The sequence below is a fragment of the Talaromyces amestolkiae genome (assembly GCF_001896365.1).
Source record: "Talaromyces amestolkiae strain CIB chromosome Unknown scaffold2.1, whole genome shotgun sequence".
Taxonomy (NCBI): domain Eukaryota; kingdom Fungi; phylum Ascomycota; class Eurotiomycetes; order Eurotiales; family Trichocomaceae; genus Talaromyces; species Talaromyces amestolkiae.
The window spans coordinates 1,605,137-1,630,385 of record NW_024468038.1 but is presented as its reverse complement, the minus strand read 5'-3'; the positions used below and the strand labels follow the sequence as shown (position 1 = coordinate 1,630,385).

The following is a 25,249-nucleotide window of genomic DNA, read 5'->3' as shown; positions in this document are numbered from 1 at the left end:
GTTATGGCATAAATCACGTGTAGAGGGACAGAAGTGCCTAGGCAAGCCGCCGCCAAGACCTTCTGTTGGGAACTTGGGGTCCGCTTCGATAACTAGTCGACTGCCCTTGCTCTCTGCCTGTGACTACGCGAGAGCATACATACAACATTGACGGGGCCTTGTCTATGCATCACAAATGCTTGGTATACGTATCACATCTTGTCGTTGCTACGGGGTGCTTCGAACTGCACCCGATATGCGGCCGAAAAGCATTTGGAGAAAAAGCATTTGGAGATATTCTTGATAACTATTGATTGGGCTTTTCTTCGCTGTCGATAGGGTACTGATATGTCTTATGAAAGAATTGTTCGAGAATGACAGAGGACACCCGATATTTCCGGCGATATTTCCATGCCTTCGGCATCTCTTCGCATTCCGTGAATGGCAGAGCATATCAAACCACGTTCCGAGATTTGTCGATCGGACTCGAAAGCTGAATTCAGCATACATAGCATAAATTATCTTTCAACTGATTGACAGGCTTGAAGGTTGCAATCGGGCTGAAGGACGTTGGCGGTTTGGTTTCAACATTTGAAGATATAAATATATCATATGTTGTAGCAGCTCTGTAGAGGAGACCAGAAAACATTGAAGCAGCTCTGTCAGCCTTGAATATCTTGAATAGCTGGGCGAGATCTCATTGAAGATCATGAGCCACCACCAAAGTCATTGGGTAGAAGTGCTTCAAAGTTGCAATCACTTTGAAGATGAGTTGAAACTGGGCACCTACTAAGGTATGGTTGTGAATCCAGTCAGGGTCCGGAAGCTGCCCAGAGTGAACTAGACCCGAGTGGCGGTTAATCTAGATGAACTTCATATTTTGGATAGCATTTGTAGTGAACTTATAAAGACACTGTAAAGTTTCATGAACTCAACATAGCAATTAGAGATAGATAGGCGTAGAAGAAGATACCTAATCGTAACTAACTAGTTAATGTTAAGTTGGAGAGGGCTGTTTATGTCATTGCAGCCAAGACCTCACTAAGGTCGACCACCGCGCGGAAAGGAAAGTCCCCACCTGCGCTAACATCGACCTTCACATCAAACAGCTTCAAACTTCTTTTTCATTCTGATAGCCCCATCAAACTCTTTTCCTCTCTCCCTTCTCCCAAAGAGCGAAATTTACTCTCTTTATCCTCTATTCCACTCCTTCTGGCTTGAGCATAAACGCTGAAGAGGTTTCTCAGAGCGCCGACCTGCACCGTCTGCTCTGCCTTCCTCCCGCCGTTTTCCCAAGTACAGGCTTTTTCTAGAAGCTGTTTGCTCGATATCGACCTTAAAACCACATTCACTTTTTCAGCTCACTTCGACTCGATATATCCTTTACCTAGGAGTTCTCTTGTCATCGAACGTGTATTACGACCTCATTCTTCATTCTGATACTTCAGATAGAGCTACCTCAAGACGTCATCCACCTGCTCAGTAATCGACTGGTGCCGCGCACCTTTTTCCGAGACTGGCAACGCCAACCCACGTCCTGGGGAGCTAACTTCTCTCCCATGGTGGCCATTTCTTTCCTGATCCAATAAAATGGGGAGAATCAAGAAGGCGGCAGGCTCAAAGCATGAGGCTACAATTGTATGTAAAGAGATTTTATCGATGAATTTGCTTGATGATCTGAGAACTGACAACCAAACTCAATCTTAAGTCGCCATATCTGTCCGAATTTATTAAGCTTGCGACCAAGACCCCGCTCGCTCAGCTTCCATCACATCTCAGGACCCTTCCACGGACATGGCCATTTCCACGAGGCGATCTTTATCACTGGATACCTCTGCTAGATCGATTCGACGATATCTTGGCTTCTGTCATTGAACGTTATGGCTTAAATATCGGTCCTCAAGTGACGCCGTTTGGTCGATATGTCTTAGAGGATGCGGTCGCCGGTCAGGACGATAATGTCGATGAGATACTCAACGGCCTTGGCTACGGCTCCGAGGGCGATCGAGAACTTGTCGAGGTTATTCTAGCATTTTCACAGCTGCTACAAGAGAAGTGTGGGAATCGCAGTCTATACAGCAGCAGTGATCGACTGAACGACCTGTTGAACACAACATCAAACTCCCTTTTGATAACCACCCTTCGACTTGCTCTTCTACTCGCACAACGATACCACGCTCGGCAACGCAATGCAAGCGCCACCCACTTCCAACAAGCCCTGCTTGCTGCCCATTACAATATTGATCTAGACAGGGTACAAAAACTCTCGTCGCCATTTCCTAGACCAACTATGTCTGGAAAGCCACCAGCCGCACCAACCGCCCCTGTTGTGAAAGCAAAGGAGAAGGCAGTTCAGACAAGACACGACGCCAACGACGCGGTTGTACTTTTGCGTGAAAAAGATGGGTGGGAAGAATGGGGAACTATACGTGCTGTGTATTACCCTAGTGTTGCTGATCAAGAGAAGCAGCCGACGGAAACGCAGTCAAGCGAGCAGTCCCATCAGCAACAAGCTCCATCTACCCCTACGCCACTGCGAAGAAGCGCTACCATGCCTACGCCTCGCCTTAGTCGTATGTCTAGTAACGAAGAGTCTCCCGTGTACGGCGCCACGCCATCTTCTAGACTAGGGGAATCCACTCGGAATTCCAAATTGATCGAAATACCTGCAATGGTTGTTACAGCCAGCCCATTGGAGACCATCCTTGGGGCAAAACTAAGTGAGGTTCCGACGGAGTCCAAATACGATTTCTTACACCGCGCCCGGGTCGCCCAGTCCTTAGTGAAATCTGACTTGACTCGTGAACAGATTTTGACCATCCGGATTCTTGCACTTACCAACCTGGCATACTTATATCCTGAAGCTATTATGCAGCAGAGAATATTGCAACTAGATTCAGATCAGCCTAAACGGCTACAGATCACCTACCAGCTTGCTGAGTTGGCTCATCTAGGCGCTAGCGGAGATCTTACAGTACTACGAAGCACGCAAACCGCAGCTCTATATGCCTTGGATGCTCTCACGAAACACAAATCAAGGTCTGCTGATGTCTGCGCAGCCTTGAATGTCAACGTCAACCACGGAATCCTCATGTTCCTGACCCGTAAGGCAATTGCAGAGCTCTCTGCTGACCAGGATGATGGCGAAGAGTCTGATGACTGGCGAGACGCACTACTTCTGTTACTCCGGACGTTACCAGGTTCAAGTTCAAGAACGCCCGAAACTTTGATCGCCGCTGGCCTGATTCCTATGTTTGTGGACGTTCTCAATCTACGCACAGAAAAGGCACGACGTGTCTACCCACGTGTTCTAGAGTTTCTTGATACATTCGTACACGCTGTGCGAGATGCCCTTGGGACATTGGCTAACGCTAAGGGCTTCGATGCGATTTCCGATTTGATAGGGTTTGAGACCAAATCTGCTTTTGACAATGTCAATGAGGGAATTGGTATACCGACCGAGTATCGCACCCCATCGGTTGATTACGACATTCCGTATTTTCAACAACAATCCTTGAGATGGCTATTCAGATTCGTGAATCACATTATGCAGCATAACGGTGGAGGCTTTGATCGATTGTTACGAAACCTTGTCGATTCTCCTCCATTGCTGATTGCGCTCCGACTCGTCTTCGAAAATGCGAAAATATTCGGTTCCCATGTCTGGAGCGGAGCGGTCAGCATCTTGAGCAGCTTCATACACAACGAACCCACTAGTTATGCTGTCATCGCTGAAGCCGGTCTTAGCAAGAGTCTATTGGAAGCCATTACTCTGATAGAGCTGAAGACCCCGGAAGCTGATGCCACTGTGATGACCGAGGAAATCGATTCTGCGACTCAGCCTGGTGCTCCTTCGTCCGCTTCCTCGACTGCTGCAAATATTTCCCACCGCCTATCTCGAATTCCCGATCAGCAGCTGGCTCGTGGTATCATACCTGCCTCAGAAGCAATGTCTTGCATCCCGCAGGCTTTCGGTGCCATCTGTCTCAATGCGGCTGGACTAGAGCTGTTCCAATCTTCAGGTGCCCTAGAAAGCTATTTTGAGATATTCGAGAGCCCCGTGCATGTTAAATGTATGGACGCAAATCTAGTCCGGTCTCTGGGAACGACTTTTGATGAGCTCGTCAGGCATCATCCGGCTTTGAAAAAATCCGTCATGTCGGCCGTCCTCGTGATGGTAGCCCGTGTTGGTTTGTTGTGTAAGAAGCTGGCTTACAAGGGCGCCGGGTCCAAATTATGGACTTCTGATGAACAAGGAAATCTCAAAGTCTTAGGAGGCAAGTACGGCCTGTTCACTGAAATTGGCGAGTCATACGAGGACACAGTGAAGCGTGATGGGCAATTTTCTTACCCTGCGTTGCGGGAAGGAACTCTGCCCAATGGCGGTAGTATTGAACTTGGCCCAATCACTGACTCAGATTTGGGAACTATTCGATCTGCTCCCTCAGATGCAGACGAGTGGGGACTTACTGCTGCGAACTACATCTATCCTGTGATGCGTTTCCTAGGAGCGTTCTTCGAGAACCAGGTCAATTGCACATATTTCATTGAGACCGGAGGCGTTGAATTTATTCTAGACTTTGCCACTCTGCCCAGCTTGACTTTTGATTTTCAAAGTCGCCAGGCAAACAATGAATTGACTCAGTTGGTTCACATGATGGCCGAAACGAAGCCTCATCTTGTTATACCATCAATAGTCAAGCGGACCCAAGATTCTGTTGAATGTCTTGCCGACTTCTACAAAGAACCTAAACCGGAAGGATTCTTCACCTCATTAACGAAGCCCGACCTCGGAGATGCTATGGACACTGAGTCAATCGAAGGTAGTGATAGGCTAGCGAAAGAACGAGGGACGTATTATGTGAAGCATTTGGTTGCCACACATGTACTGACTGATATTCTTCGTGAGATTTACACAACTCCGATGTATCAAACACGCCCTAGCCAACAAACATCGGCTTTTTCCCAAGTCAATCTGACAGAGCAGTATACAAATCTCGTTAAATCATTAGGCCAACTTCACGCTGCCTGTGTGTGGGACGAAATACTTATACAAAAGAACTTACCGCAACGCTGGATTGAAGCTACAAAGGTGCGGGGTTACGATTTGGGCAGTGACGAAGCTAACGACGCGCTTGGGCTGTCCATTGGTGATGACAGACGAAATCTTCCGTCCAATGTCGAACCAACTCCACCAACTTCTTCTACAGCACCGACTGCTTCAGATGATAAGGTATCTGATACCGCACCAGCTGCATCTGCAGGTGAAGGTGCTCACTCTGAAGATGATCACAAGCCCGCGTTCAAAAACACACAAACCCTTCGCTACCTCCTCAGCTCTTTGCCGACGACAATCTCGGGGTTCTTCCATCTGCTTGGACATGGTATCCTTGGGAAGCGTCGTCCTGACACTTACTCCAGACAGAATGCGTCAATGGTGGCTGATGCCATCGCCGGGGTTGTACTTCGTCAACTTCAACTGGAAGCTCCCAATAAGTCTTCGGAAGTGAAGGATCGCTTTTCGTACCTCATTGTGATATTGTCTGCTTTCACTCAATTATTGTTTGAAGCACCCGTTGAACGATCTCATTCTCACTGCCTAACCGCCATTTTGTTTGCATTCAAGAGACAGAATGGCTTGAGTATGATGAGAAATCTTTGTGGATTGTTTTTACAAGAAATCAACACCTTAGCACCCCAGGCCGGAGGGGTTGATGACCCCAACAAATCGGCTCGCCTTGCATCAGCCTATGGCGGKTTGAAGATTATTTTGACATTCTTCTCGGAGATTACTTCTGCCAAGGAGTCAAGCCAGGCGCAGGCCCTAGCATCCACTGAGCGGGAGCGAGACCGCCCTGATTACTTCAGTGCTGGTCAATTTCTGGTGGATCTGCGAATGGAAGTTTTACCCATGGTTAGAGAGCTTTGGAGTTCCGATTTCGTCGATAGAGCTTCGAGTTCTATCGTGAAGTGTCTTGTTGAAATTCTCCGCTCTATTCTTGATGGTGAACATGAACAGGGGGCTGTCGTTCAGAAGATAAATGGCCACCAATTTTATTCAGAGTATCCGAAGAAGGAATTTTTCCTCAACCAAGAGCGGTTGAACACGCTTGTCGAAAGAGGTTATGACTTGGAATTAGCTCACGAGGCTCTTTTCCGTTGCAACAATGTTTTGGCCACAGCAGATGAGTACTGCCATGCCCAGACTTGGCTGCGACCACCACCAAGACTGCAACCAGAGTCTGACTTAGAGTCGACCAGAAGGACCAACGCAACTACTGAAGAAGCACCAGTAGCTGATGCAACCTCTAACTTGTCGGTGACGGATACCAATTATGCTTTAGCAAGAATTATTCGTGAAGGACCGCCTCGCTTAGTGCAAGGCGACGGTAGCTCCAACAATAATATGGATCATGAAGCCGGTAGCAATGCGGAGTTTCTTACAAGAGCACTCAGTCGGTATTTCAGTGATCCAGAAGCTCTGCTAAACGAGTCTCAAAATGATCCCTCGTCACGAATGCACCGTCGTGCCCCAAGTGAGTCCGTAGGCCAGTCAACAGAGCTGCGCAGGCGTGAGATCACGACGATCGAAGATCTCGATGCGGAACGCGACAAGGTTCGGAAGAATATGATAGAACGATGTCTCGATGTTCTCAATGTTCACCACGATGTCACTTTTGAATTAGCCGATCTCATTGCATCCGCAACGAAGAAACACCGGGACCCAGAAGGATTCAGAAAGGAAGTCGGTGAAACCTTGGTGCAGTCACTGATTTCACTACAAATTGATGACGATGTCCAGCCTGCTGGTAAGAAAATTGCGGCTTACGCTAATCTACTGGCGCTGGTTCTCCAGGACAGATCGATCTACCAAGCAACGATAGAAGAGCTGAAAGAGTGCTTCTTGACTCTACTTGAGTTCATCAAGATTCCTGTTTCTGACAAGGCAGCAAAAGAATCCTCACCATGGGTCGGACAAGTTCTGCTAGTCATCGAGAAATTATTGTCGGACGATGCTCAGCCACCCCAGATTCAGTGGAACGCTCCTTCAACACTCGATGAGCCTATAGATGCTGGACCAGCTTCTCTCAAGCAACCTCTGCTATCTACCGATGAGAAGGTGCAATTATTTGAATCCTTGCTTGAGGTTTTACCTAGAGTCGGAAAGGACGAAAGTCTTGCCTTATCAGTGTGTCGAATTCTTGTTATTCTCACAAGAGCTAGGCACATTGCAGTTCGTATGGGCGAGAAACGTAATCTTCAACGCCTCTTTGTCATGTTGAAACAGCTCTCAAGCTCTTCCAATGATAAACTACAGGGTGCTTTCATGCTAATCTTGCGCCACATTGTGGAAGATGATGACACTGTTCGACAAATCATGCGAAACGAGATAACTGCAAGCTTCGAGTCTAGGTCTTCAAGGCAGACAGATACGACTGCTTATGTGCGACAGATGTACCATCTAGTTTTGAGGTCCCCCGAACTGTTTGTTGAAGTAACAAACGAGATACTCAAAATCCAGCGTTTCGAACCAAGTCAGAAGCCTCAGAACCTAGCTTTGAAAGTCACCAAATCCGAAACAGCACCAGAGAGCAAAGATATTGCAGACAAAGCTGTGGATACCGTTGAAGACAAGGAACCTTCGGAAACGAAAGACAAGGGCAAAGTCGTCGAGCTGAAGCCGCCAGTAATCGAGCATCCCGACGGCGTGATTCATTACTTGTTGTCTGAACTACTGTCCTATCGTGATGTGGACGACAAGGATTCCACCTCAGAGGCCGTGGAAGGAAGCACTGCAAATATTCCAGAGCCACAGAATGAGTCTGAAATGTCCGTCGCTGAAACATCGCCATCGTCCTCAATTGCAGATCTCAGTGCTGCTCGAGATACTAAGAAGCAAGAAAAGCCAACATTCAAAGCAGATGACCACCCCATCTACATTTACCGATGCTTCCTTCTTCAATGTTTGACTGAGCTGCTTTCCTCGTACAACCGGACGAAAGTGGAGTTTATAAATTATTCCCGCAAGGCAGACCCTATGGCAACCACGCCTTCCAAACCTCGTGGAGGAGTTCTGAACTACCTTCTCAATACTCTAGTGCCTACAGGGACATTGGAGCATGACGAATCAGTAACTTCCAAGAAGCGCAGCAACACATCTTCTTGTGCCATGCGAGTGCTCGTGGCATTGTGCACTAAGACGGGCGAGTTCGGTGGAAATAATAGACGGCGAAATGTTGAAGACGAGGAAGAAGAGCCTGAATTGCTGTTCGTTCGCAGGTTTGCTCTTGAGCACGCTCTGAAAGCATACAAAGACGCCATGTCCTCCACTGAGCCACTGGACATGAAGTACTCGCGATTGATGTGCCTAGCAGATCTTTTTGACAAAATGCTTAGCGGCTATACATTTGCTAGCGGTGACACGACGTTCCCATCGTCTACAAGACAACTCGCCAAGACGATGTTTGAAAAGCATTTTATCTCTTCGTTGACAGCTTCAATTGCTGATGTCGATCTTAACTTCCCCGCATCAAAAAGAGTCATCAAATACATTCTTAGGCCTCTGAACAAGCTGACGCAAACTGCTGTCATACTAAGCGAAACTTCAAGTATCTCAACTTCAGGCGAGACCGAAGAGTACGAAATATCGTCGGCGACATCTGTCTCGGATATCGACAATGGTCGCGAAGAAACTCCAGATCTCTTCCGCCATTCCACCCTGGGCATGTTGGAGCCTAATCATGAAGAAGACACTAGCGAGGAGGAATCTGAAGAAGATGATGAGATGTTCGATGATGAGTATGGTGATGAGATGGATTACGATGAAGATCTTCCCGAAGATGATGGAGAGGTTGTCAGCGATGAAGATGAGGATCTTGATGGCCGTGGTCCTATTGAGGGCTTGCCAGGAGATACCGGCATGGATATTGAGGTCCTTCTCGACGAAGACGAAGATGATGACAGTGATTCAGACGACGAAGATGACGATGATTCAGACATGGATGACGATGATGAAGATGATGAGATTATGGCTGGGGAGATTACTGGCGATCGCGATAATGACAGCTTAGAGGGCGATGAAGATGATGAATGGGAAAGCGAGGACATGTCGGAAGATAATGAAGAGGCAGCCGAAATGCTCAACCAGCTTGAGAGTGAATTTGGTGACTTGAGACAGGTCGACCCTCATGTTGAAGGATCGCGATTTGAGAACCTCTTCCGTGTTATCCATGAAGCAGCGGGTGCCATGGACGATTTCCCAACGAACAGCTTGGGAGGCGATCCACAGGAAGACTTGGCTGTTGATGGAATGAATGAAGAAGAGGGTAAGTCATCACTGCCATTGGCTCTCGACAAGGCTAATAGGTGAATTAGATGAAGAGGAAGAAGATGAAGTTGATGAATTGGAAGAAGGAATGGATGATATGGACGATGATCAACTTTCTTACGATGAAGGTATTGATGGTAATTACTTTTTCCTTCTTCATTCTTGTCTTTCTTGATCATATCTAACAATTTCTTAGATGAGGACATGGAGCCCTGGGGCTGGGATGGTGAGGAACCACCAACTTCTCGCCATCATCATCACCACCATCATCGCCATGTACGTGGAACACCAGCATGGACAAGCTTTCCTAGTGGCTTCAACCGAAATGGAATCATTCCTATCCCCCCGTATCGCTCTCAACGCTCTCAAATAACCTCTCGCAACACCGACGATGGCACGAATCCGCTCCTCATCCGTACTGATCGTGGACCTGACGGCACTGGGCAAATTCGTGGCCCGGGCACTGAAGCCTTCACGGATTGGGTTCATGGAGTAGATTCAACGTCGGCAGGACGCGTCATTTCCATGGACACGCCTGTAAGCTTTATGAACGCCATCATGCAAGCCATTGAAGGTCAAGGAGGCCCTGGTTTTGGTGTCATTACTCGACCAGATGGTATTCATGTCCATGTTGACCGCCGCGCATTATTGCCTGGGAATCAGCTCCAAAGCATATTTGAACTAGGACGACCACAAATTCCATCTAGCAGATCTCGGGATGATCCATCGCAGTCGATCAGCTTTGCTCTAGCAACGACAACTGCTAGGTGGCAAGAGGAGGCTCGCATTCTGTTCAGCAGTAACCACCTCGAAAAGACCCAGCGTGTCATCAACTCCCTATTGCGTGTTCTCGTGCCCCCCGCCATTGAAGAAGAAAAGAAGCGTCGAGCCGAAGAGGAAGCAGCCCGCAGACGCCGGGAGGAAGAGCGATTGGAAAAGGAGAGAGCCGATCGTCTCGCTAGAGAGGAAGAAGAACGTGAACAAAGAAGAAAAGAGGCTGAGGAGGCTGCTCGGCGCCAGGAAGAGTTGGCACGACAAGCCGAACATGGAGCACCTATCGTAGAGGCTGAGGAGGTTGATGAGCCTATGAACGATGTTGACAGTGCAGAGTCGCTAGCCGAAGCCGCCGCTGAAGCTCAAGAAACTGGACCTTCCGAACCAGCGCAGCGGGTTTATACCAATATACGCGGTCGTCAAGTAGAAATTACAGGCATGGACATTGATCCGGAATACTTAGAGGCTTTGCCGGAAGATCTCAGAGAGGAGGTCATTATGCAACAATTGGCTGAACAGCGATCTCAAGCCGTTGCTTCTGGAGAGGAGCCTACAGATATCAGCCAGGAGTTCCTGGAAGCATTACCGCCCGAAATTAGAGAGGAGATTCTTCAAGCCGAAGCCTCAGCTCGGCGACGTCGCGAGCGAGAGTCTGCTCGTCGACAAGCTGCTGCGAGCGGAGCCCCAGCTCACGCAGAAGAAATGGATCCTGCAAGTTTCATGGCAACCCTCGATCCTTCGCTGCGACAGTCTGTGCTGGCAGATCAGCCCGATGAGATTCTAGCTACACTAGGACCGGAGTTCTTGACAGAAGCCCGTGCACTTCCTGGAAGGCGGCTTGCACAATTCGGAGATGTCGGCCGTGTAGAGCAACGACAGCGAGATGAGGTACATGAACATGATACTAAAAAGCCCCAACGCCGTCAAATTGTGCAGATTCTTGACAAGGCTGGAGTTGCCACGCTACTTCGTTTGATGTTCATGCCTCTACAAGGTAATGCGCGCCATCAGTTACACGACATCCTCCATAATGTCTGTGAGAATCGCCAAAACCGGGTAGAAACGATCAGCCTTGTTCTGTCCATCCTCCAAGACGGAAGCTTAGACGCAGCAGCGATCGAGCGGAGCTTTGCTCATTTGTCGCTACGTGCTAAAATGCCCCCCGTTCAAAAAACGCCTCAGTCAGCCAAGCGCAATCAAGCCCCTCCGGCGTCGAGTGGTGCCAATAACGACGTAACGCCTCTTCTTGTTGTGCAACAATGTCTTGACACCCTTTCTTTCCTGACTCAGTACAATCCACACATATCCTGGTTCTTCCTTACAGAACACGAATCAGCTTCCATGCTCAAACTTAGAGCTTTGCGCAAAGGCAAAGGAAAGGAGGCCAAGGACAACAGATATCCTCTCAATGCACTTCTCTCGCTGTTAGATAGAGACATGATCATGGAAAGCCCGAATTGCATGGAACAACTGGCCCATCTTCTCAGCACTGTAACTCAGCCTCTCACTATTCTTCTTCGACGTGAAAAAGAAAAACAAGAAGAAACCTCCAAAGGCAAGGAACCGCAGCGTCCCGATGAAACCGAGAACGATTCAGGTCATGTCGTTGTTGAGGCTACAGAGGTACATGATACAGATATGCCTGAAGCTACCGATGCTGCGGGCACCAATCCAAGCGCGAATGAGGAGAAGTCGAAGAAGCGGACTATAGAACCTCCAGTAATTCCAGATCACAATTTGCAGCTGGTGGTGGGTATTCTTGCGGCCCGTGAATGCAATGGCAAGACTTTCCGGGAGACGCTCTCGACAATCAACAATCTATCAGCGATTCCCGGCGCAAAGGATGTCATCGGCAAAGAACTCATCTCTCAAGCACAGGCCTTAAGCGAAGCAATTTTGATCAATCTTGATGAATTGCTTCCGCATATCGAACAAGCAAGCTCTGGCACGGATGTACAAGGGTTGGCGTTGTCGAAATTCTCACCCGCTAGCTCCGACCAAGCCAAGTTGCTCCGTATTTTGACAGCACTCGATTATCTGTTTGATCCCAATCGTGTTGACAAGGTCAAGGGCGCTGAACCAGAATCCGCACCCAAAGAGGATGTTCTTAGGACATTATACGAAAACTCAACATTTGGCCCTCTTTGGAACAAGCTTAGTGCGTGCTTGACAATCATTAGACAAAAGGAGAATATGCTCAACGTCGCCACGACTTTACTTCCGTTGATTGAGGCTCTCATGGTTGTTTGCAAGAACACAAGCCTCAAGGATGCACCCATTTCGCGACTCACTAGGGAACACTCGGTTGCAACGCCTACCTCGGAAACTGGCCCCGGAATGGAGAACTTGTTCTTCAACTTTACTGAAGAGCATCGTAAGATTCTCAACGAGCTTGTCCGTCAGAACCCACGACTCATGAGCGGAACATTCTCTCTGCTCGTCAAGAACCCGAAGGTCTTGGAGTTTGATAACAAGCGAAACTACTTCACCCGCCGCATCCATTCGCGGGGCGCCGAAGTCCGACAACCTCATCCTCCTCTCCAACTCTCTGTTCGACGAGACCAAGTGTTCTTGGACTCTTTCAAGAGTCTGTACTTCAAGACTGCAGAGGAAGTCAAGTATGGAAAACTCAACATTCGTTTCCATGGCGAGGAGGGTGTCGATGCCGGTGGTGTGACGAGAGAATGGTTCCAAGTCCTTGCACGTGGCATGTTCAACCCCAATTATGCGCTTTTCATCCCAGTTGCCTCTGATCGAACAACATTCCATCCAAACCGATTGAGTGGGGTCAACACTGAACACTTGATGTTCTTCAAATTTATCGGCCGCATCATTGGCAAGGCTCTTTACGAAGGCCGTGTTCTTGATTGTCACTTCAGTCGAGCTGTGTACAAGAGCATCCTTGGAAAGTCTGTGTCTATCAAAGATATGGAGACGCTAGATTTGGACTACTACAAATCTTTGCTGTGGATGTTGGAGAACGATATCACGGATATCATCACTGAAACCTTCGCCATCGAGACCGACGATTTCGGCGAGACCCAGGTTATCGACCTCATACCAAATGGTCGCAACATTCCCGTGACACAGGAAAACAAGGAGGAGTACGTGCAGCGAGTAGTTGAATACAAACTGGCTGGTTCTGTCAAGGAACAACTTGAAAATTTCCTCAAAGGTTTCCACGATATTATCCCACCTGATCTCATATCAATCTTCAATGAACAAGAGCTCGAGCTGCTCATTTCTGGTCTGCCCGAGATTGACGTTGACGACTGGAAGAACAATACGGAGTATCACAACTACTCTGCCTCGTCGCAACAGATTCAATGGTTCTGGCGAGCAGTCCGGTCATTCGACAAAGAAGAGCGTGCGAAGTTGCTCCAATTCGTGACCGGCACGAGTAAAGTTCCACTCAATGGTTTCAAGGAGCTGGAAGGTATGAATGGATTCAGCAGGTTCAATATTCATCGGGATTATGGCAATAAGGAACGCCTGCCAAGTTCTCATACATGTTTCAACCGTAAGTTATACACTCTCAACACATGCTGAGACGGATACTAATTCGCCTAATAGAACTTGATCTGCCCGAGTACGAAAGCTACGAGGATCTCCGTTCACGACTGTATAAAGCCATGACTGCCGGCGGCGATTACTTTGGCTTTGCCTAAAAATAACTGGGGTTTTATCATGATCTCAAGGTTATGCACGTTGTTCTAGCATGCGAGGGCGCTTGTTTGTTTGAGTAATTTTCCACTAAATTGTGTTTTACTTTTATTTCTTGTTTCTTGCAAAGCATCAGAAGGATCAGAGACGCTTTACGGCCTTTGTATTTTAGATTCATGTCCTTCTCATGGGCAGTTAGAAGGACTTTGACATGGCCTGAGCAGAGCTCGTTGTTTCGGGGGATTGATTTGAAGTGCAGGTCAGTCAGTCTCTTTGAATACGAGCGAACTTGTGGCTATCTTTACATCCTCTGAATTATTGATATATCGATAGTTCAATCAACATAGTCAACTTTACTCCATTCTCTTGTACTTGTAGCTACTTAGTATACTTGAAGGTTTTAAGGAAGCCCCAAGGCGGTGAGGGACGCAACAGGCAGTCTCCCCACATGGCAAAAAAAGTTCGGGGAAAGAGAAACTTTTGACTCTTTCGCTCCGCGGGGTCAATCAGGATTCTCGTCGATCGAGTGAGCTTTCAACTGTACTCTACCTTTTTTCATATTGTCATTTTGCGCCAGTGATATTTCTACATAATGGCGACGAACAGTATCAAACTCTTGACTGGAAACAGTCATCCCGAGCTTGCGAAGCTCGTGGCAGATAGGTAAGTGATCACCCTTTTGTTGACGATATTGTCATAGGCTACAAGGATGTGTGAGGCTAATTGACGAACAGACTGGGAATTGAAATGACCAAGATTCTGGTCCTCCAATACTCGAATCAAGAAACGAGTGTGACCATAGGTGAAAGTGTTCGTGACGAAGATGGTACGATTTTTTCTCTCAACTCCGCACGGAACATCATATCATGTCATGTCCTAACGTCAAGTCTTTTTCACAGTATTCATCCTCCAATCCACAAAACCCAACGATATAAACGACGGTCTCATGGAGCTACTTATCATGATCAACGCCTGCAAAACAGCATCAGCCAGACGGATCACCGCCGTTATCCCCAATTTCTTTTATGCGCGCCAGGACAAGAAGGATAAGAGTCGAGCACCCATCACCGCTCGATTGATGGCTACCATGCTGCAAACTGCCGGCGCAAACCATATCATCACCATGGACCTTCATGCCAGCCAGATTCAAGGATTTTTCACGGTGCCAGTAGACAATCTCTATGCTGAGCCTAGTATGTTGAAGTGGATACGGGAGCATCTGGATGTTACGAATTGTGTTATTGTTAGTCCTGATGCTGGCGGTGCTAAGAGGTGCGTTATTCCCCTCCTTCGATATGATAAGGTTTGAGGTTTGGCTAACACTGGATATAGAGCAACGGCAATCGCCGACCGCCTCGACCTCCAATTCGCACTCATCCACAAAGAACGCGCGCGCCCCAACGAGGTCTCCCGCATGGTCCTCGTCGGCAACGTCAAGGACAAAGTCGCCATCATCGTGGATGACATGGCTGATACATGCGGCACGCTCGTCAAGGCAGCCGACACCATAATGGAACACGGCGCAAAAGAAGTCAATGCCATCGTGACCCACGCAATTCTCTCGGGCAACGCTATCAGTAATCTGAATAATAGCTGTCTGCGTCGTCTGGTTGTGACGAATACCGTGCCTCATGCGGAGAAGAAGGAGGCTTGCGACAAGATTGAGACGATAGATATCAGTGCGACGTTGGCGGAGGCCTGTAGGAGGACGCATAATGGCGAGTCTGTCAGTTTCTTGTTCTCGCATGCTGTTGAGTAAAATATATGACTTCTGCTGTATTTGCTATGCATATTGAAAGGGTGATGGGGTTTTCGTTCCGCTTCTATGTTTGAAATGATATATCATGATCTCTGTTTATTGTTGTTGCTATTTCTGTCTGTACTTTTCCTATTGCTGATGTATATCAACCTCAGATTCATATTCAATAATGAGATAGCGAATTCCTGTTTCGATATTTAAGCATCTATAGGTAATCTCAACAACACCAACATCGAATGTGTATGCAGAGATTCAATCCCAAAGGATAACTACGATGTCCAAATACAGGTCGAGTGAATACTCAGTCTAATGAAAACATACCATATCCTAATGTCCCTTGGCCTGACATGGCCATGCTCTGGTTTGTAGCACACAACAATTAAGCAACTAGTGCGAATGATAGAGCTACTTTGGCGTTATAGGAGACTCATAGACGGAGAGGACCGATAGACATTCAGATAAAAGAAAAATGAGAAAATTCTATTCTGTCCTAGAACTTCTCGAGAGTATGTGTTTGTTGTGTTGCGTTGTAAAATCCTCCCAAAGCGACGAGTTGTGCCCATCCCGCTGCAATAATATGAAGAGAAAAGACAGGATTTAAGTAAAAAATTCTAAAAAAAGAATAATATTGCGCCTGTAAAGTTTCCTTTCATCATTATGGGATTTTTTTCATTGTCCTTTCCCTCCCTTCATACTCTCCTGGTATATCCCGCCTCTGGGTCATGTGAGTAGGAAAAGAGACAACAGAAAGAAAGAAGTTATGTGTTTTCGATTCGGGGGGCTTTTTTTCTCTCTTTCATTAATACAACATGGAAATGTCAAAAAGAAAACCCCAGAAACCGTCTTTTTTGGATTTCCACCCCCTCTCCATTTCCCGATTCAACACCGCACAAGCATCTACTTCCTCAAAGAGGAGGCGCGGCGCTTGCGGAGTTCGCTGCGCTTGGCCTTTTCTTCATGGACACGGGAAGCGAGGAGTTTGGCGTAGTCGTTACTATTGAAATAGCGGTTAGACAGATACTAAGGAGATCGGGAAGTAGAACTTACGCAGCCTCACGGGCAGCCTCAGCACGGCGGCGCTTGATGGCAATGCGATGACGCTTGCGCTGCAGGCGTTGAGGAGTAACAAGACGCTGAATCTTGGGGGCCTTGGTGTATTCCTTCTTGCCCTCCTTGGTGACGGTACGACGGATAACGAACTTGCGGACGTCGTCCTTCTTGTCGAGACCGAAGAATTTACGGATCTTGGTGGCACGCTTGGGACCAAGGCGCTTGGGGTTGACAACGTCGGTCAAACCAGGGATCTCATTTTCACCCTGCTTGACGATGCTGAGGGCGAGGACAGCCAAGTCCTGGCCGGTGATAGCACCGCGGATAGACTTGCGCTTGCGCTCGCCGGTGCGGCGAGGGCGGTAGCAGCTGTGACCGTCGGAGAGGAGGAGCTTGACACGGTTGGGGAGGAGGACTGGTGGAATGATTAGTTTGGCTTGGGGTCATACTGATATTGAGTGTTAACATACCACCCTGCTTCATGGGGAAACCTTGCTTGTCGTTACCACCAGTGATCTTGAAGAGCTGTAAAGACGTTAGCAATGCTATCAGAGGGGTTGAAGGATGTGCGAAATGCTTGTTCGAGACCGTTTCATTCATGATATTGAATGAAGTATTCTCGAACCAGTGCCATCGATTCAGTCCGAGCAATTCGAGTATTCTGCATCACTGGGCTCATAGATTTTCGATCCCCTCCCTTTTCATATCTTATTGCCCGTCTCTTCCCATATGCTGAAATTTTATAAACTGTGTTGAACCCATCCTACAATTCCTTTCAAGTGTTGTCCCTGCCAATCTCCAACCCAATGATGCAGAATTCGAATCTCCCGTGTACCGATCGATTGTAAAGTGAAGAAATGAATGGGAAAGGGAGACAAACGTAGCCCTTGAACTCATCACCGAGACCGTCGCCAGGGACCTCAGTTCCCATACGCTTCTCCATGAAGGCACGGAGTTTGCGCTCATCGTCAATCTCGATCAGCTTCTGTGACCCGTTGGCCGGGTATGAAATGTTGAGCTTCATCTTGACGGGGGTGGTTGCGCGGTCAAGACGGAGACGCGAATTGTCGAAGGTCGAATGTTCAAGTTGAAGTCTCTCGCGGATCCTCTTCCTCTGTCTCTGAGCGTTGTGGGAAATTTCGCTTACCGACGCTAAGGCATTGTGGGCAGCGGGATGACTAAGACACACTAGCCTATTTAGGTAGAAGGGTCTTGGCGTAGGGCTAGCTCTCCCGTCATGTGACTAGATTGGTCATGTGACCTGCGATCACGAGACATTAATGCCTCAGGCAGAAAGGTATTTCACTAGTGCACAAAGAAGACTAGTCCGACTGTATGGCTTGCGCCGTAACGGGGAGTTAGTTACCGAATACAAACATCCTGGTTTTCCTCTGCCAAGCCAAACAAACCGTGTTGGGGCTGAGGCAGATCTTGTTCTTTTGTGGAGTTGCGATCTAGAGTTTTCATATCCTATCCGAAACCTCCGAATTATGGTCAATATTTGGCAATATCTGAGAGTTCTGATATGAAGTACGGGAGTACTAAATTGATGCTTGGTCAGACACACCGTCTCTGTACATAGGCTATGTTGTTACATGTGTAATGGAAGCAGACGTGCGTTGTCGTTTCTCTGGTGTTTGGCTTACGTTGCTTCGACGCGGCTTACGTATGCCGATAATAGCGGGCGGTAAACGGAACCCTGGTTGAAACTGGAAGGGCCCAAGTTTTCTTTCTTTTCTCCCGTGTTTCGATGAAGTGTGATCGGTCACATCTTAGTAAAGCTGTCAACCTGATGTGTCTTCTATATCCATATCTGGGAAATACAAGCTGGATAGAAAGAGTATCTCGGCGCGCAACAACGTACTGAAAAGCGAAAACCAGGAACGGCAACACCCCACGTGAGACGAGTCGATATAGGTACGCGTAATGTAAATTAGCGTCCAATAGGAGTCTGAGCTTATCCCCGAAAGGGCCCCATATTGCCGCTGTCTCTGCAGTCATTGCGTCACTGTCTTGAAATCAGATAATCTATTCAGCATACTATTGGTCGATTTGATCTGTAAATCGGTCATTTCATGAAATTCATGAAATTCATGAAATTCATGTAAATTTGATGTACGTAACTTACAAGATTACCAGCCGATCCGACCGTTAGGGCGAACTAAGCAGCATCAGTTGCAACTCTGTCGTGTGCCTGGCTTACTGTGCAGGAAAGCACACTTCGTCTTCTCCTGATTCATCTACTCTTTCTCTGATCTGTCACAATATCCCTAATCACCGCGTTATTTGCAACTACTCGATACCCAGCATTCGTAGTCTCTGCTCCTTGAGGCTGCTTTTCAGCTCGTTTCTCGTTTCACAAAGTCTAGACATTCCGTTTCATCCAATACTTCGGCGCCAATCCGGATTTTCAACTCCATTGTTTTACAAAGTTTCGACGTCCTGCAAGATTATATGCTCTGTTCAGATCAAGTATCAAATTCGAACAAACGATTCTTGCGAGGAAAGTTCATAGTCTGTGCAACCCTTGACACCAGAATTAACCGCGTGCTGGTGGTACGGTGTACAGAATAGACGGGATGAAAATGCGGTATCTAACAAGGCTGAATATGCTCGGCAGTCTTGCCTTCATCAGCATATTAGTCGCTTTGTCTCTCTTATATGCATCCGGCAACTTCTACACAGCCGGTAATGAACTGAGCCTGAAGGGGACTGGCAAGGTTGCCGAGGAAGACCTAGTAAATGACGTTCCTACCACAACGATTCCACCCAATTCCGATCACAGACTGGTGGTATTTGGAGATGCCTGGAGTGCCATTGGTTCGCGTCTAGCCGCGCAAGGACAAGCCTGGCCAGAATGGGTTTGTTCAATGGTAAGCAATTACACTCCTTCAAATTGTTTTTGCAAACCAAAGCTCACATTTATAGTGGCCATGTCGCTTGGAGACATATGCGCAAAGGGAACATGTCTGCCAAAGCTCTGTCTGCGGATCTGTAGTTGACGAAACCGAGCTTCACACCGTCGTTTCCGATGCCGCCCGTTCCTTGGAACCATTGCCCGACCTTCGCAGTCAGGTTGACCAATGGCTCGCTGCAGAGCTGAATGCAACGCAGACTGACCCATCTGGCGGTGGCTTGAAGGCACGGACAAACAATACCATTTTCGCTTTGTCATTTCTCATATGGGACATTTGGAAGTTCAACGGTGTGTCGATGGAGGACATGGAGAAATCTATGAAGCGCAGTCTTGATACCATCTTCCAGCAACTAGATCGCCTTGAAAAGTATACCGATTCTGATGACCTCCGTATTCTGCTTATGATGTCTATTGATCCCACATTCTTGCCCGCGTTCGACCCAACTCAGGGACAGAAGGATATGATCGATATCGTCACCGACTGGAACGACAAACTCAAAGAAAAGGCTCATGTTTGGGGGAACGGGTCGGTGTTAATTTTCAACACGAATGAATTTCTCAACGACCAAATCAGATCACGCCAGTTCTATATGGCGGGKATGCTCGATGGACAAGGGCTGGGAAATCAAACCCCGTGGGATGATGTCGAAAACCCATGCGTTTCCAGCAAAAATACTTGGCTGCCATTCCTGGGTAACCAGGATCAGCGGTGTGAGAATCCAGAAAGATTCCTGTTTTGGTACGTCTTGTCGACAAAGTAATCGTTTTGGGAAACAAAGAAAACTGGATAACAAAGAAAATTGCTGACAATGTATCTTCAATTCTTACAGGGATGGCTTGCATCTCGGGCCGACAGCGAATCAGATGATGGCTACGGAGATCTTTCACGAGATTGAGAATCTGTGGGCCAAAGATTCGAATTCGACAGAGTCGACATAAAGAAGTTGGCACTCTGCTTGACCTCAGTGTTTGATTCACAAAGAACTATTATTTGGTGCCCCAGAATTCCATCATAAGGTTGCACATTTGGAGTCACGCATCGAGCCGCGATTTACCTGATCTCTCATTAGTGGTCAGATGATCGGTTGTTTGGGCTTGTCTAACCTTGGAGAGCGCTCAATTGATTTATAGCCTCTTTAAGACAAGACTCTGATTCAGTCCAAGGTCAGATGCTCTGATTTATGACTTACGACGTTATATTGTACTTGAGAATATTCTCGCTGGTCGAGAATAGAGTCTGTTGCAGTCATTTGCCACACTCACTGACAGCAACACACGTACATCTGCAGATGCATACAGACGCATCACGGCGTTTATTACACCGCCGACGCGCGCTTGGCTGTCCAAGCACATAATTTGGAGGACCGTGGTTGGCAGATTTCGGGAGATACCGACCCCTGAGTTGCCATTCTTTATGAGGCAGGCTAGTTGTTTTGCGTTGTTTGTGGGGCTATAAAGTGTTGCCTGAAATGTACAGTACTAAATTATTCTGTGTCCCTGATCCGATGCGCTAGTCGAGTCCGGACATCACTACGTACAGGAATCTGTTTCTATTGCGAGATGCAATCATGTCTTTTGAGATTGGAAGAGACCGGTAGTTGAGCTACAGCTTTGGGGCTGTACATCCTGACATACTGTCACTTACATAACTTACATATTATACTTACATATTATGTGCTAGAAATGTATGTATATATTTTGGGATGTATCTAACTATTCTTGGTGTTATACTGATAGATGACTTGCGTACTGTTTACTAATTTGTCCTTTTCTTCCTAGCTGTACCACCATGTCCGTCTTATACCAGGTGTAGATGACACATCCATCTCAGGCCAGGACAAGATAGAGCTGCATCATTGTTCACCCGGTAGTGCAGCGCCTTCTCCCTTTTCCCCATTCGACATCTGGATCCAGTCCAAACAAAGTATTCCGTAGGTTAGGTGAGGTGACGGACCTTATTCCATCCCAGTTCCCCGTAATTGAAGGGAATTCCCCATCAGGCTGCCACTCTGTCAACTTGTCACTCCTTGTCAAGAGACAGATGCGTAGGTGTCCAAAGCTCTGCAGCTTTCCGAATTTGGCGCAGCGTCTGTCTTGCCGCTAGACTCTCAAGAGAAGGATTTTAGAAGAAGGGAAGTGAGCGGGCGGCTGACAGAAGGCTGAGCCAGAGAACAAAGAAAAGGTGTTAAAAAAGCTGCCTGTCATTCATGCATGCACGTCTTTTTTCCCTTATCTCCCTAATTAGCGTCCTACATACGTCCGGCATCCGTTCTATTGTCATTGATTCTTAGAACGGATTTTAGTTGATTTGAGGTAGGTAAAGGTTCTGCCCTACCACTCATTCTCTTTATTCATCCTATTTCCGAACGGGTCTTGGTGGTCTTAAAACAAGAGTCCTTTCCTATTCGAGTGTGGTGCAGCTTCTTCTTTCCCACTCATCACTTTTGTCTTTTGGAGGGTTGGGATTCTTATTTGCTCCGCCCTTTTACCCTTCTTCACCGACTGATGATGAAGATGATGAAGACGAAGAGGGAACTGGGTTTTTGTTTGCATCGTAATTGGGAAAGTCTCGGTATTAGATGTGTATGCCGCGAAAGACAACAGTGTAAAACTTACCGGATACGGTAAATGGAGGGAAATGGGAAAAGAAATATTAATCCTGAAAAATAGAAGACAATAAAAAAGCAAAGAGTATAAACGGCCCGGAAGATCATCATCACTTATCAACGACATCTGGTTAGTAAGTTAAACAGACAACCTGCCAGATTAGTAAGGGTTAGGCAAATCGTCAAGGATACAAGACAAAGCTAAAGCCAGAGTCAAAGCACGATCCAAAAAAGCAAAAAAAAAAAAAAAAAAGWAAATCGACGTTTCCCCAGTTTCCTTCATCGATTCCATCCAGTCAGCTCTAAATATGGATCACGGGTTTGAAAAAGGTACCGTTTGAACGAATGATATAAGTTCCGGAACAAAGGCTGTCCTACGAAAAAGTTGGCTTTTCTGTTCCGGACATTTGGAATATTTTTTTTCTTCTTGTCAAGTTTTAACTCATTCGCCCCTCTTGTTGCCTTTTACTTGTCTTGGCTTGGCCTCGATTTGCCTTATTGTATTTGTACTGTACCGTGTTGTGTTGTGCACAGCACACATAATCAAGCAAGTAAGGTCAAGCAGAGAGCTAGCTCCATAAAGTCCATTGTGGTTTAGGGCGGAGGGGAGGGAGATCAAAGAGATTCAACTCAATTCGAACCGAAACAGTCTTGCAAACCCAACTAGACGGATATATCCAGAATAGCTTCTTACCTATTTCTCAACGGTCAATATTCGTTTCTTTTCATTGAATTTCTTTGCACCCCTCCTTTTCGATACTGCTCACCTGACCCTTTTGCTTTGCATCAAGCAAGACATAGATTACATCTATATAAGTGCTTTTGTGCTTGCTTTCTTCTTTCCCTTTCTCTGGCTCATATCAAGTCAAGTCAACTACCTCAACACGTTGACAGCTTCGAGGTGTTTCAATCATTGTATGTATCACACCTGGAAAAGTATTGTCATGTCCTTCGATAGAGTCCTCCCACGCCCACCGGCGCTCTACGATGAGCCTGGAGCTCGACTCCTGCACAGACAATCAAGCAGTCTCTTGGAACACAAAATCATGAATATGAGCGAACGCACCAGAGCAGCAGCCATGTCACTTGTCTCTGTTGGAGAGATTCAAACGAGCAGACCAGCCATTGAGCCTGACAATTGCTCGACGGCCTTGTCCCAGATGCAGCTTTCTGCTATCAATCGGGAGCAAGCTGTTCAGAATGGCCAACTGACGGCTAGCTTCTCTGCGGCGTCAACTAGACAAAACACTCCAGTGCTCGCAACTGTCGAATCGACGGCAAATGGAGCTGAAGATAGATCGGCTTCACGCAGTCCCACTAGATTGGAGGCTGCTAAAGAGGTGGCTGCGCAATTTTGTTTGTGTCAGCCTGACCCCAAGATTCCGAGGCCGAGAAATGGTATGCGTCACAGAAGACTGATATGTGATACGAGCTAATCTTAATCATAGCATTCATTCTGTACAGGCAGCATTACCAGGGGGCCGTCGTTGCCCAGAATCCTGGACTTGCAAACCCGGAGATCTCCAAGATCATCGGAGAGCAGTGGCGTTCGCTATCACCGGAAAGCAAGGACCAATGGAAAGCTTTGGCGGAGGTTTGTAACCTATTTTTCCTTTTATGTACCCGCTGACAAAAAACAGGCTGAGAAAGCCCGACATCAACAACAGTACCCAGACTACCGATATCAGCCACGACGTTACGGTCGTGACTATAATTCTCGCAACGGGTCGGCTTCGGGCAATCAGGGTTCAACGACATGTAATCGATGTGGAGGAAAGCTGATGAACCCGCCTTCCACGCCCCATACGCCCCTGACTGCCACCATACCGCCAACCAATAGTCGTTCTATGGGCTCAGTGTCTCCTCATGCTGGATCCTCTTCTTCCACATCCTCTTTTTCTTCTCGAGGCAACAACGACAAGTCAAATCGTCGTCCAAATGAATTGCTCATACCGACTGATACAGATCGTCGTATGTTCAGCAACCAGTGGAAAGAACCCGATTCCGCACCTGTAGACAACAAACGTCGCCGTTTGAATGGTGGCACGTCTCAACGCACTGAGAGCCCTGATACGGAGCCTTACTCTCTTTCGTCCCAAAAGACTTATGTCTCTCGACCGGGTGTCGCTTATTTCCGGAGTCATGTGGAGTCGATGTCGAACACTGGGCTTATTCACCAGCAACAACAGCCACCACGACACGAAGGTGACGGTTATTATGATCCGAGTCTGACGCTTCCGCCATTAAAAGCAGATGGCAACTCTCCTTGTTCGCCTTCTGCTACAACTCGCATCCAGACTGATAGCGTGATGACAATCCCTGTCTTGAATAAGATCCAGCTTTTAGCCAAAATATCTCCTCCGCTTTCTGGGCGAGACAATACACCGTCCCGAGGCGCCGTTATTGCAGTTGACGGCCAGGACGCAGCTCAGGTCAAGGTCATGATGAAATATCTTGGTCAGCTTCTCATGGATGACGGAAAATACGTTGTCCGAGTTTTCGAAGGGCCAGATATCCTTGCTCGCAACGAATCGGCTCCTGGTGAGATGAAGAATGCTATGGTCGAATATATGAGCATTATTTCAAACTGGCATCGCATCTCAAATGAAATTATCCAATTCATCAGCCCGAAATCTTCAGGGTCCGCTTCCAGCGAGTCTTCAACCGGCTGCAGCACCAGATCACCGGAGTCTTCAGGTAGCTGCCCAACAGCCAGCCCTTCACCAACGCTGTCTCAATATAGCGCATCACTCATTCCCATTGCACTAGTTCCTAGATACCAGCTCACAGCCGCCGACGCATATGCCTGCAAAACTCCGGTTAATGACTGTTACACATTTCTGGACCATTGGCAATGGATGGCCTCCCTGTGGCGGGGRTGCATCGGCCCTGACGKGATCGTACACATTCGAAATTGTGAGTGTGAAGAAATCGAGCGTCATGGCCCCGGTAATCCAAACCCTGTAGAGATACGGCTTGACGAAGCACGCACCTTGGTCGTTCGACGAGTGCCTGATCCGTCAAAGGACATCGAGGAAAAAGCATTGAGACGTGTCGGCTTCGAGATTGAGGACTTTCTCACTCGGTGATTTCTTTTTGGCTTCTATACCACCTAATCCTGTTCCATTCTTTTCACATTTTCATATGTATCACTTCTAATTCTTACATAGAGA

At 47.4% G+C, this 25,249-nt stretch overlaps 5 protein-coding genes across 5 annotated transcripts; 4 read left to right on the top strand and 1 right to left on the bottom strand.

Moving 5' to 3' along the window:
* Nucleotides 1-1,569: 1,569 nt before the first annotated feature.
* BHQ10_001813 (uncharacterized protein) lies at nucleotides 1,570-13,749 on the top strand (the record flags this gene model as incomplete). Its single annotated transcript, XM_040873891.1, has 5 exons — nucleotides 1,570-1,617; nucleotides 1,688-9,305; nucleotides 9,355-9,444; nucleotides 9,504-13,601; nucleotides 13,655-13,749. 5 exons carry the CDS (start codon nucleotides 1,570-1,572, stop codon nucleotides 13,747-13,749), a joined length of 11,949 nt encoding a protein of 3,982 aa, XP_040730318.1.
* A 587-nt stretch (nucleotides 13,750-14,336) lies between these two features.
* BHQ10_001812 (uncharacterized protein) lies at nucleotides 14,337-15,503 on the top strand (the record flags this gene model as incomplete). Its single annotated transcript, XM_040873890.1, has 4 exons — nucleotides 14,337-14,407; nucleotides 14,479-14,570; nucleotides 14,644-15,016; nucleotides 15,077-15,503. 4 exons carry the CDS (start codon nucleotides 14,337-14,339, stop codon nucleotides 15,501-15,503), a joined length of 963 nt encoding a protein of 320 aa, XP_040730317.1.
* An 897-nt stretch (nucleotides 15,504-16,400) lies between these two features.
* On the bottom strand, nucleotides 16,401-17,577 carry BHQ10_001811 (uncharacterized protein; the record flags this gene model as incomplete). The annotated part of the gene is made up of 4 exons (XM_040873889.1): nucleotides 16,401-16,497; nucleotides 16,551-16,968; nucleotides 17,024-17,078; nucleotides 17,434-17,577. The coding sequence occupies 4 exons, from the start codon at nucleotides 17,575-17,577 to the stop codon at nucleotides 16,401-16,403; spliced, it is 714 nt and encodes a 237-aa protein (XP_040730316.1).
* A 1,555-nt stretch (nucleotides 17,578-19,132) lies between these two features.
* Nucleotides 19,133-20,409, top strand: BHQ10_001810 (uncharacterized protein; the record flags this gene model as incomplete). The annotated part of the gene is made up of 3 exons (XM_040873888.1): nucleotides 19,133-19,426; nucleotides 19,482-20,209; nucleotides 20,301-20,409. The coding sequence occupies 3 exons, from the start codon at nucleotides 19,133-19,135 to the stop codon at nucleotides 20,407-20,409; spliced, it is 1,131 nt and encodes a 376-aa protein (XP_040730315.1).
* A 2,611-nt stretch (nucleotides 20,410-23,020) lies between these two features.
* Nucleotides 23,021-25,165, top strand: BHQ10_001809 (uncharacterized protein; the record flags this gene model as incomplete). The annotated part of the gene is made up of 3 exons (XM_040873886.1): nucleotides 23,021-23,474; nucleotides 23,525-23,670; nucleotides 23,717-25,165. The coding sequence occupies 3 exons, from the start codon at nucleotides 23,021-23,023 to the stop codon at nucleotides 25,163-25,165; spliced, it is 2,049 nt and encodes a 682-aa protein (XP_040730314.1).
* Nucleotides 25,166-25,249: the final 84 nt, after the last annotated feature.